At 35.2% G+C, this 12319-nt stretch overlaps 1 protein-coding gene across 6 annotated transcripts in view; it reads left to right on the plus strand.

Annotated features, from left to right (window-relative positions):
* Nucleotides 1–12319, plus strand: part of PPP2R3A (protein phosphatase 2 regulatory subunit B''alpha) — a 150090-nt gene that overhangs the window by 93791 nt on the left and 43980 nt on the right. For all 6 annotated transcript variants that reach the window (XM_079155007.1, XM_079155008.1, XM_079155009.1 and 3 more), the window contains 4 exons: nucleotides 3206–3292; nucleotides 6861–7017; nucleotides 10125–10173; nucleotides 10649–10738. In XM_079155007.1, coding sequence (XP_079011133.1) covers nucleotides 3206–3292; nucleotides 6861–7017; nucleotides 10125–10173; nucleotides 10649–10738 — 383 coding nt within the window. The remainder of the gene's footprint in view (nucleotides 1–3205; nucleotides 3293–6860; nucleotides 7018–10124; nucleotides 10174–10648; nucleotides 10739–12319) is intronic.

A 12319-nucleotide genomic window follows, 5' to 3' on the forward strand; every position in this document is an offset into this window, starting at 1 on the left:
TGTTTTTTTGTTTGTTTTTTGAGATTATTGAAAATGGGATGGTTTTCCTACTTTCTTCCCTGGCTGAAATCACTGTTGGAGTATAAGAAAGCTATTGACTTATGGGTGTTGATCTTGTATCCTGCTACTTTGCTGAACTTATTCATAAGTTTTAGAAGTCTTGTGGCATTTTTTGATCTTCTAGGTATAGGATCATGTCATTGATGGCAATATCTTTATTGATTTTATGCTTTGATGATCTGTCTGTTGGGGATAAGGGTGTGTTGAAATCACTCAGTATGATTGTGTTGAGGTCTATCTGGGATTTAATTCCATGGAGTATTATTTTTATATGTAATTGGGTGTACTGACACTTGGAGCATAATCTCCATGTTGGATTATTCCCTTTATTAGGATGTAGTGACCTTCTTGTCTATTCTAATTAATTTTTGTTTGAAATCTGCTTTGTCAGATATGATAATAGTTATTCCTACATGTTTTCAGGGTCTTTATGCATGGAATTTTTTTTTTCCATCCTTTTACCTTCAGTCTGTAGGTGTCTGCTTGTCAGATGAGTCTCTTGTAAACAGCAAAGAGTTGGATCTTGCTTTTGATCCATTCTGCTAATCTCTATCTTTTAATTAGGGAATTGAGATCATTAACATTCAACATTCATGTGGATATGTTTGTGGTTTCCTGCCATTTTTTTATTTTTTGCTATATTTGTCTTGATTCTCATTTAGTGGTTTACTTTTATATTGAACTTCCTCTGGGAGTTTTGGGAATTTTTTTTTAATATTTCAAAAATATTTGTATGTCATCCTTGCATAGGGAACATGCTAATCTTCTCTGTATCATTCCAATTTTAGTATATGTGCTGCCTAAGCAAGCACTGAAATTGACTTTAACTTAAGAGAGGGGACTATGATAAATGAGATTTTTAATGTTTAGTTTCATATACCAAATTTCTATGCTAAAAATCTTTCATCTTTTTTGTATGAACTGCCAAACTACTGCTGAGAATAACATTTGAGTAAAACACATACTGTATTCTCACAAACCTCAGAGTCTGAGTGGTTGGGGCCACTAGAGCAATTAGACACAAGTTAGTCCTGGTTTCCACCTAATGCGAGAATCCCTTTAACTTCTGCTTAAATACTTGCAGTGAAAAGCAACTGCATGACTTCAAATCCATTGCTTCATAGGGTTAATTTTAGGAAGTTCTTCCTTATATTGAAGAATTTGAATATAGGACACTTCTTTCCAGTGGTTCTAATTCTGCCCTTTGGTCCTACACTGGCCAAATCAGCTGCTACTTCTACCCGGTAGTCAGCTGCTCAGATCATGATCATATCTCTATTCCAGCCTTATTTTTTCTTCAGGATTATATACTGATTATATACATTAGTAGTATCTTTCACATCATTTTAAAAGTAGTTACCCTTCCCTGTCTTGTGTTTTTCACACATTATACTGTTACATGCCTTCTATCTCCACATCTTAGACAAAAACACTGATTTATGTGAAATATTAATTAGAGGCATTCCATGAGTTGACATCCATCCGCCATTCAAAACTCTGAATAGAGTTGTTTAACTAGCCATGAAAACAACCCATATTTCTCTTATCGCAAAGATAACACAAAGATCTTTGTTACACAGCTTCCAAACCTCATTGTTTTATTAAGCAATTGTCAACTACCTGATATTTGCAGAGCACCAGATCAGAACTCTGGAATAAGTCAAGAAAAACCAGGTCCCTTAGAGTTTGGAGGTGATGGCAATCAGGTGTACCAGTATTTCAAAGGTAACCATGGGGATGCCTGAAGGACACTCGGCTATGGGAGTACAGAAGGCAAGGTTTTACCCCAGTGCCATTTCTGAGACTTCCTGTGAAGTTCGGTGTTTCAGCTCCATTTTGGAAGGTCAAGCATTAGCACAGATAGCTAGGGTGATGAATCCTGATGCTTTTTTCCCTCTGTTGAGAATTACCGTTTGCTAAAGATTCCCAAACCAGAATGGTGGGTTAGTCCCTTATTAGGGTCTATTCTTTGGAAAGATATCTAAATGTCTCCCTTTTTTTGTCCTTCTTGCACCAAAATATCTTGAAAAAGGGATCTAACCTCTTCCTAAAACTTCCAGGATTTTTGTATTATTAAACTATCAGAATAAAACCCAGAGTACCACAAAGACTTCTTAAATTGTTCTTCTCACCACTGCTTCCTTGTGGAGAAAAAAGAATATAGTAGTTGCAAGGGAGAAGAAGTAGAAATAGCCAGGTGTGGTGACGCACACCTGTAAGCCCAGTGGCTCAGTAGGCTGAGGCAGGAGAATCATGAGTTTAAAGCCAGCCTCGGCAACTTAGCAAGGCCCTAAGCAACTCAGTGAAATCCTGTTTCTAAATAAAATATTTTAAAAAGGGCTGGGGTTGTAGCTCAGTGGTAAAGTGCCCCTGAGCTCAATCACTGGTACCCTGCCCCCACAAAAATGTAGAAATAACCATGGTAAAACTGTTAAGAGTATGTTGTCATTTCTTGTATCTAAGATTGTAGCTTCTATCTTCCTTTTTCAGTCTTCCCCTATGCTATAGCACACATCCCCAGTCTACGCATTTGCTTCCCATCTCCTTCCCAACCCTCTCTCTGGTGTTTTCCAGAGTTTTGCTTCTGCTAAACTCATTAAAACACTAGCTGATAAAAAAGGGTGTTCATGCCCAAGTAAAGGTCAGCATATAAATTTTCCAAGATATATTTCGAGTTTCCATAGTTTGGTAAACCAGAGAGATCTTCAAGACTCCAGCGAATAAAGATTTTAATAACCAGAATAATGCCCTCTTCAATCATACCACATTGACAGCCATCCTTCTGACTGATCAGTCATTAGGCCAACCCAGCAAATACTCCCCCGCCACTTACCTTCCCAGAACCTCCAGCCCAATAAACACTACTTGGGCATCACTGTATAAATGAGAGGTAAACAAAGGAAGTGATGTGTAACCAGTTGGGAAGTAAGAGCAGAAATTTTTTTTTCTTCTCAAAATTATAAAGGCAGATTCAAAACATGTAGATATAGGTTTAAAATGTAGTGTTATTTTTCACTAGGAATTACACCTGATATCAAAAAGCCAAAACTTAAATTGTTTCAAAAAAAATATTGGTTCCAGATATATTGATAAAGTAATGGAGACCTTTAATATTTTTATTTGGTTTTGTTTTCCTTGGAACCAGGTTATTCAGAGAATATTCTACACAGTCAACAGATCTTGGAGTGGAAAAATAACTTCGACGGAGATAAGAAAAAGCAACTTTTTGCAAGTATGCCTCTCATACAATGATATAAAGAACAATTTAATCCTTTTACTTCATTTAACAAATATTTGAGTGCTTACTGTATGCAAAGCTCTGTCACTACTTTCAGGCATTATGCATTTATCAGATACCTATAGTGAGATATCAGAATGTGTTGGGGGGGTGAGGAGAGGAGGAAAATTGAATAGCAAGGCATATCTGCCTCAAGGCATGCACTGTGGGGCAAAAGAGAGACATGCACAGACAGCCACAGCAGACTTGATAAATTCTGGAGACATGTAAAAAGTGCAGAGGAGGTCTCATAGAAGAATGGCATGTGATCTTGACCTTGGAGAATGTCAGAAGTTTACCAAGATAAAAAATTAATAGAAATGGAATTCTGGACAGAAGAAGCAGCATAAGCAAAAGCCAAAAACATGAAAGCATCATGTCCAAGAACTGCCACACAGTATTAAGTGGCCAAAGCCTCTTGGGAGAGTGATCACTGATGAGGCTGGAACCAGATTGGAGAAGTGCCTTGCCAAAGAAATGGAGGAATATGGACTTGATTCTTTCTGCAGTGAGTTTACCTAGTTGCTTCTGAAGAACAGTACTAAAAATTTCCTTTTGAGAAGGAATACATTTCATTGTTACTTTATCAAGTGAAAGAGAAAGTATTGGCCACTAGTGGGAGCCTTTTACTGAGGTAATCTTCATGCCTGATTACAGTGTCTATAAAACTAAAGTAGAATTGTTTTCACTTAAAAACAAATGTTTTTGTTTTTGTTTATGCAGTGCTGGGGATTGAACCTGGGGCACTTTACCACTGACTGCATCCCCTGTCCTTTTTATTTTTTGAGATAGGTTCTTGATAAGTTGCTGAAGCTGACTTCAAACTAGCAATCGTCCTGCCTCAGCCTCCCGAGAAATGTTTTATTTTAAATGAATCTTACTAAACGCAGCTTAGGCAAATAATACAACCTTAGTACTCTTTATTTTTTTCTTATCTTTATCTGAGACAGACATGGTAATGAAGATTTAGCCAAATTAACAGTTCGTGTCAGATTTTAAAACATTTTGTTATTCTAAAAGGAATAGTCATTTTGTTGCTTATTGAACACCTGATACCTGCCTAGGGCTCTTAGTATTATTATGGGATCTGTTAAGATGACAGTATTTCCATAACATCTTTTTTCATAAATTTTAGTTGTAGATGGACATAATAACTTTATTTTTTTAATGTGGTGCTAAGGATCGAACCCAGTGCCTCACACATGCTAGGCAAGCCTCTCTACCACTGAACCACAACCCCAGCCCTCCATAATATCTTAAGTACAATGATAATACTCCCTGACATTCCTGAAGCACATTATCATTTGTAGTTTTTTAATCATTATTAGTTAATTAATTTTTTTAGGTATGATAAAACTTGAGGCTCAAATATAGTTGCATAGTTTGCATAAGAGCATACAGCAAGCAGGTTGCTAAACTGGAAATAGAACTCAAGAGTTCTCTTCTTGGAGTGTAATTTATTTTCTCCCTTTTCTTCCCAATCCTTTGCCTTAGTCTTTCTCTTAGTACATGAAAAAATATTGAAAACATTCAAATAACACGGACATATCTAGATAAAAAGATAAGCAAAAGTTGCTGTTTGTCTGTACTCTGCCATTTCACTCTTTCCCAGAAGGAACCCACGTTATCTATAGTTTTATTCCCTTGTAAATGCATAAATGGAGTATATAGTTTTGTTTTGTGTAGCTGTTATTTTGAGGGTTATTTTTTTACCTAATATATGGGTTCATACTTATTATTCTGTTAACTTGTTTTTATCACTTAATAATGTCGTAAGGGTTTTTTCATTTCCATTCACATAAATCTCTCTCATTCTCCTAACTACTGTATTATTGCTTGCACAGCTGTAGTGTAATTACATATTCCTTTGCTGATGTTCCGGTCATTTTCAGATTTTCTCTATTACAGTGGTGTAGAAAATACCCTTATTCTTTCCTTTAGTTTGTATATGAGCCAGAAATTTTCTATAGAATAGAACACTGGAGTGAAAATCCTGCATCAGCTGGCATGTACAATTTTAACTTGATAGATCCTGCCTAGTTCATAACTTTCACTTACATACTCACCAACAAAAGAAGTCATTTTTCTTCTTCATTTTGCGATAATCCAATAGATGAGAGATTTGTTTTATTGACAGTATTCTGCTTTATACACATTAAGGGATATTTTATAAAACAAATAATTTACAAGCAAATTTGGAACACAGAAGAAAAACCACATTTTACTACCCTAATGCAACTAGTGCCATTTTTGTATTTTCTTCTATTCCCATTCATATGCATGTATAGATTTGGGGATTTTGCACAGTTCTGGATATATATAATCCTGCAATGTATATTTTGTACTTACTACATCATGGTTTTCCTATGTTTCTATGTAGACTATAATTTTTATTCACCACATAATCTTCCATTGATCAGATTTGCCATAATTTAATAATTTATGTTTTTTTTTAATTACCAGAGCATTTTGGTTTCTGTCTGCATCTTAAAAAATGATTTTTATCAAAGTAATGGATTTGTATTATGTTACAGTCCTCTCTGTCCTTTATGATTCACCTTGAATTCCATTTTATTTTCTACTATTAATACATATTTTCCTTTTCATTAACATTTGACTACCATGCTTTTTAATACTACCTTTTTATATTTACCCTTTTTTTTTTTAACTGTAAGTGTAATCTCTTGTAGACATTCATATACTGAGATCTTCTTTCTAGATTTGGTTTTATACTGTATCAAAAAGTCTTTCAGTAGGGAGATTAAGCTCATTGATCTTTGTGATTATTGACATATCTGACCTTATTTCTGCCATCTGATTTTTTTTTTTTGATTCATTAAGATTCCTCAAAGGTTTCTTTTTGAATATTCCATTTCTGAAAGTGTGTTCATTTATCTACTCAATTTGGCTCACTATAGAACTGTGGGTTTATAATCTTTGCTTCTAATGTTTTCCTTAGGGATACACAGTGAGTCAAGAAACACAGGGCTTCTTCTAGCTCAGGGTCTTGCAGCTCCACCCACCATGCCTTCTAGCAAGGCCACCACCATGTATTACCACAGTTGTATAATAATCTTATGGTATCCTTGAGTTCATTATAAAATCAAACACTGTATGTGGATACCACGGCTTTTTAATATTGTTCACATAACTTTGAAAAGTTAAGAGCAGTGTTAGTTTATGGCCATGTATTTTAACCTATCATGTGATTGTTCTGTGCTTGCCAGTTTGGGGACCTCTGAGAGACTGCAGCCCTTTTGGTGATAATCCTTCCCTTTCCTTGCTTTTGTATCTTCCACAGCATTTAACCTTTTGCTAATAAGTATATCACAGAGCTCAGTAAATGCTTGTAGATGAATCTGTTGATTACAGGTAGTAAGAGGCTGCCTATTAAAAAGTACCTGGTTTAGTACAAAAGACAAAATTTTAAATTCGATTTAAAACAAAAATCTGCTAGACTAAAATGGCCGAAGCTTGTTTTTCTTAATTTTGTGATTAATCCTTCTGTTCATACTATTTTCAGACTCTAGCCCTTTTAGAAGAAGAGGAGGATATAAATCAAATCACAGATTACTTCTCCTATGAACATTTCTATGTTATTTATTGTAAATTCTGGGAGCTAGATAGTGATCATGACCTGTTCATCAGCCAGGCTGATCTGTCTCGATATAATGACCAAGGTGAGTAAGTCTGCAGAGGCTCAGACTTAACCATTTTGAAGAGTTATATAAATTATCCTCACTCATTATGAAGTATTCCTATTTCTTAAGTTCACTGTCTAATCAGATTTCTTTACAGAGCCAATAATTCTTTAGTGGAAACAACAAAGTTTTGTTTTGTTTTGTTTTGAATTTAGAGGCCAAATTTAGAAGGAGTTTGGAGGTAAGTAAGCAATTCCAATATTAGTTTTAATGAAGTGGCTAGACTTTGTAGTGATGTATTTTTGTCGTCGCCCGCAGCAACAATCCCGCGGCAAGGATCCCGCCGCCTGCAGCAACAATTGCACGGGTATTTATCGGAGGTGGACTGGAAATAAACTACTTCTATTTCTGTGCTGCTTCCTTGCTTGCTTGTTTTTTTAGAGGAAGAGAGGCTTCTTTGAGAGGAAGAGAGACTTTGCTTAGAGGAAGAGAGACTTTGCTTTTAGAGGAAGTTTTTAGAGAAAGAGAGGCTTCCTACGCTTATCAGAGATCTATTTCTTCTTAGAGTTCTGTTGTTTCTTCTTAGAGGTAGGTCCCGCATCCTATGAACTAGGTGCTATCTATCTGAGGTGCTTCTTAGTGGTGCGTCCCACGCACGTACTGCGATCTGAGCTGCTTCTTCTCTCTGCTAGCTGCTGCTTCTCTCTGCTAGCTGCTTCTTTTTTCTGCTAGCTGCTTCCTTTTGCCTTCTGCCTACTGCCCGCTTATATTCCCTCCAGGAGGCAGAGGGCGGGGCCACGCCAGTTGAGATCAGGCAAGGAGCCAGCTGCCCTATCACAGCAAAAGTTAAAACGAGCAGGCCTGAGCAGGAGCACTCAGGAACACCTGTGCACACGTTGTGTGGGTGGACTTAATTGAATACGGCCAATGATAAATCACCTGGGTGTGCTTATATCAATCAACCTCCTCAGTGCTGATGTAATCAAAACAACCTCCGGTTGGCCGCCAGGTGCTATCCCGGGGCAGCCCACATGGCACAGCCCCCAACATATTTTTATGATGATATATTGAATAAGATCCCCTATGTAAATCTGTATGAAAGAGAATATGTATATACCTTTTATAAACTTTTTAATTTAATAATATTTCTATAAAAGGCCAAGAATGAAAAATGTTTCTACCTTGCCAAGTTTTATTTTCAAGGATTCTTATAAAGTTTTACTTTTTCAATTTAATTCCAGAAAGATATTTTCTCTGAAGATGAATTTTGTGTGCTTTTATAAGAAAACAAAAAATTACATCAGATAATATTATGCTTTTTGCTTCATTTTTGCTCACTGTAAACTTAGAACCTATTGTCTACTGATTGAATACTCTTAACTAAGCACCAAGATACGTTCATTCATTCTTCTGTTATAAGATTGTTCTTATTCCATACTTAAATGTTTCCTCAGTATTTTTAAAGTTGGTCTTTGTCTTTTTAGATGTAGTAGAGTACAGATCTTAAATAGATGCATTGAATTTTGTTTATTTGGTGTATCCGTGAGTAATGGTCTGTGTCTTAAGAAAAGGCTCATTGTACATGATACAAGGTTTCATAGAACTTTGCATATTTTAGAAGCCCAGTTCTCAAGTTCTCAGGTGCCAAACAGACATCAAGGTGAAATACTCAAAAGTGCTTATTTGATGAACAAACATGAGTACTGTTACCTCCCATCATCAAGTAGTCATAACATTTTTGTCACTAGAATACCATAAAGATGAGTGTTTTCATAGGGGTATATGATCAGCCCTATTAGCTATGTACCTTTCTATTATCCATAACACATCATCCATACATGAGCCAGTCTCCAGAGGTCATGCACAACCCTATGGACTCTAACACTCCCTTTTTGGTTGATATAAATGTAATTTTCAAGTCTTGAAAATCCTCTCATAATAGCAACTCACTAGATGCGTGTGCATGGGACCAAGTTCAAAAAAGCAGGCGCCAAGGTCCACATAAATGAAGGAACCACTAAACTGTAAATAATTCTCCAATCAGCAACTGTGCTTAATGCAACAACATGAAATAATATGATCTTTGGGGTTAGGAAACTGAATCATGGCTTCCAAAGTTAAAAAAGATTTAAGAAAAATCATAGCTTTGGAATTAAATATCCTTGTTTTTCCTATATACCCCTTTTTTTTCTATCTAGTACAAATTATTAACCCTTATAAGTCAGTGCTCAATAAAGTTTAGAGGTCTTTATATATATAAGCTTTGGTGTGTGGCCAGGTATGACTGTTCTGGCACACACATTCCAGTTTTCTTCTACCAGACTGATGTACCTTTATGTTGACTGTATCTAACTCCATGCAGAAGAATTGGATGCCAATAGCTGCTAGCTCCCTAATAACTTTATTACAAGGTCTGAAATTTTAGTGCGTATGCCATTGCCTGGGGTACTTGTTAAAAGAGCAAGTCTGAGACCCTAAGCAATCTCCTTTTTTTTTTAAACAGCCTTTGGCTGTTTTGCATCCACAATGCAAGTGCACAATGAAGTACACTACTGTAGATTCTTTAGCATCTGTCATTAAAAAGGCAACAAATCGTCTTAAGGTATAATGGTCTGTCTACATAAATAAGGCTTTCAGATAGAATTTCTAAAAAAAATTTATGTTATATCCTGGACTTTTACAGAATGGGAACATAAAAAAGTATGTTCATGATGTGTTTTGGTTTCTTTTCTAAAACTGCTTTACGGTTCTCCATTATTTTATTTGCTTTCATTTGACCTTGTTTTAGGAGCTGTAAATTCAGTTTCCCTTTGAATCTAATGCCGAGATAAAATTTGTCTTGTTCTAGAGGAAATTTTGTCTTATGGATAACAAAATCAATATAAATTCTATACATTTAAGATCAACTAAATACTTTCCAAATGTTAAGCACACTCATTTGTTCTTTTTTAAAATTACTGTTTAAAAGATATGAAGTTTCTTCATTCTTCTAAAAAGTATAAATTATATATAAGAAAGAATATACTCATATTCTTGTCATAGAAGATTGTTATGGTTTAGCTTCTAGCAAATGAAAATAAATTTGCCAGAATTGCTTACATGAAGTATATTTCTAACTACCTTTGTAATTTCTTATTTACATTTAGCATCATCAAACAGAATTATTGAAAGGATATTTTCTGGGGCCGTAACAAGGTAAGAAAAACTTTGAAATCTGAGTTAAAAACTATCAGTAATACTATAACAATCTCATATTAGCAAGGCTTCCTATATGATTTGGCAGCACTACTGGGTTAAATAATATCCTTAAACACACATCCACACACACACACATACACACACACAAATACACACACACACACACACACACACACGGCTTAATACAAGACAGTAATTCTTTAAGTATTGGTATTGTATCTAAATACAGGTAACAATATATGATCCTATTATTTGTATTCAAATTAGAAACCAGATTTCTTTTCTTCATATTTGCAAATATCTTCTGGTTCCACCCTAGAGGCCTTTTGAAGGAAGCTAGGCCACAAAGTGTGCCCTTTATGAGGTACCCAGCATTCTACTTTTTTCAAAAATTTAACTAAATCTCCAAAGAAGGATGTTATTTTATTTCTTAACTGTTCAGGTAATTTTATCACCCTGCATTTTTCTTCAGAGGAAAAACAGTACAGAAAGAGGGAAGAATGAGCTATGCAGATTTTGTTTGGTTTTTGATCTCTGAGGAAGACAAAAGGAATCCTACCAGGTATGACGTCTACATTTTATTTTCTTAGATGTTAAACACATGCACAAAGCTTCAAAGGTCATGACACATGTCTGTGGAAGTTGATTCTACCTAGGGATGTTCAGATGGGCTAAACTTAATCTCTGCCCTTAAGAGCTCTCAGTCTAGGGAAGGAGACAGGCACAGAATTCATAGTCCCACCATATCAAGAGAAAAACTGTTAACCCACAGAAACAATGGTGAAGTGACACATAAGCTAGTCTGGAGGGATCTGTAAGATTAGTAAACATTTATATGGAATATGGGAGTAGATTCTATGAATTTTAGTTCTTTTATGATCTCAATGGTTCGGTAGTAAATTTGGAGAAGAAAAGCAAATTGTGGCTGACTAGTATATAAAACCATGTCCTCATTCTCCCAGTTGGAATCATCTCTTCCTTTCCTTGACACTAAACGTTGATTTGTAGTTGTGAATTTATGTCTCCTTCTCCCCATTACTGTGCCTCTTGTTTAAGTCAGAAATATAGGTCCTTCTCTTTTATTTTTAATTCCTATCTTGTGCAACACAATGTTCTGCACATTATTTGTGCTCCCTATCAAGGGATGCAGGGAATGCAATCTTTGATGCTGTTGGCAAATATAATTGACTCAGCTGTCTCCACATTAGCTCAAAAAGTTATGTAAATATTGGATATATTGTTTATAAGCATTAAAAAAGAAATAAAAATAGCTTCCATTTCTTAGGGTAACCTGTTTTATTTTTAAGTAACTGTTTTTCATTTCAAATATAGTAATTTATTGTCTATTACAGATAACTTAGAAAACGTGGAAGAGCAAAAGAAAAGCAAATTTAATACTAATAATTCTAACATTCAGAAAAACAACTATATTATATGGTCTTTTTCATATATTCCTTTACATGTTTTTTTGCCATTTTAGACTATTTTCAATATATTAAATCTTTTTCTTTTTTTTTTTTTAAATGGGGTATTGCTGTGTCGCCTAGGGGCACCATCTCCTGGGCTCAAGCGATCCTCCTGTCTCAACCAAGGCACATGCCATCATGTCTGACATTAGATTAAATCTTAATTGCCATAAACTCCAAATTTTTCATGGAATGCTTTCCTGTATGTCCCATAATATTCATTACAGCTAAGATTTGGAATATCCATTATGTTTCTATAGAATATATTCCCAGAAAAAGAAGGGGTAGAAATTTTTTCAAGAAGAAAAATGGTATCTTTATAACTTCATCAACAGGTATTGAGCATATATCCTAGGATCCTTACTAACACTAAGCATTTTCTTATGAAAACTATTTTCCAGTTTGATCAATTAAAAATTCAGTATCATCATAATTTGCATATCTTTGATTACTAGGCAGATTGGATATATACAAGTTCCATGTTTCTTAACATTGGAGATATGTGTTCTGGGAAATGCGTTGTTAGATGATTTTGTAGTTGTATGAACAATAGTGTGTACTTAAACAAACCTGGCTGGTATAGCTTAGTATCAATGTGGCCTCTTGATGCAGTTGAGAAACTTGATAAACACCAGGCATATGAGGCTGCTGCCAGCATAAACAATATACTGTTACAG

The sequence above is a fragment of the Sciurus vulgaris genome (assembly GCF_902686455.1).
Source record: "Sciurus vulgaris genome assembly, chromosome: 10".
NCBI classification, from domain to species: Eukaryota; Metazoa; Chordata; class Mammalia; order Rodentia; family Sciuridae; genus Sciurus; species Sciurus vulgaris.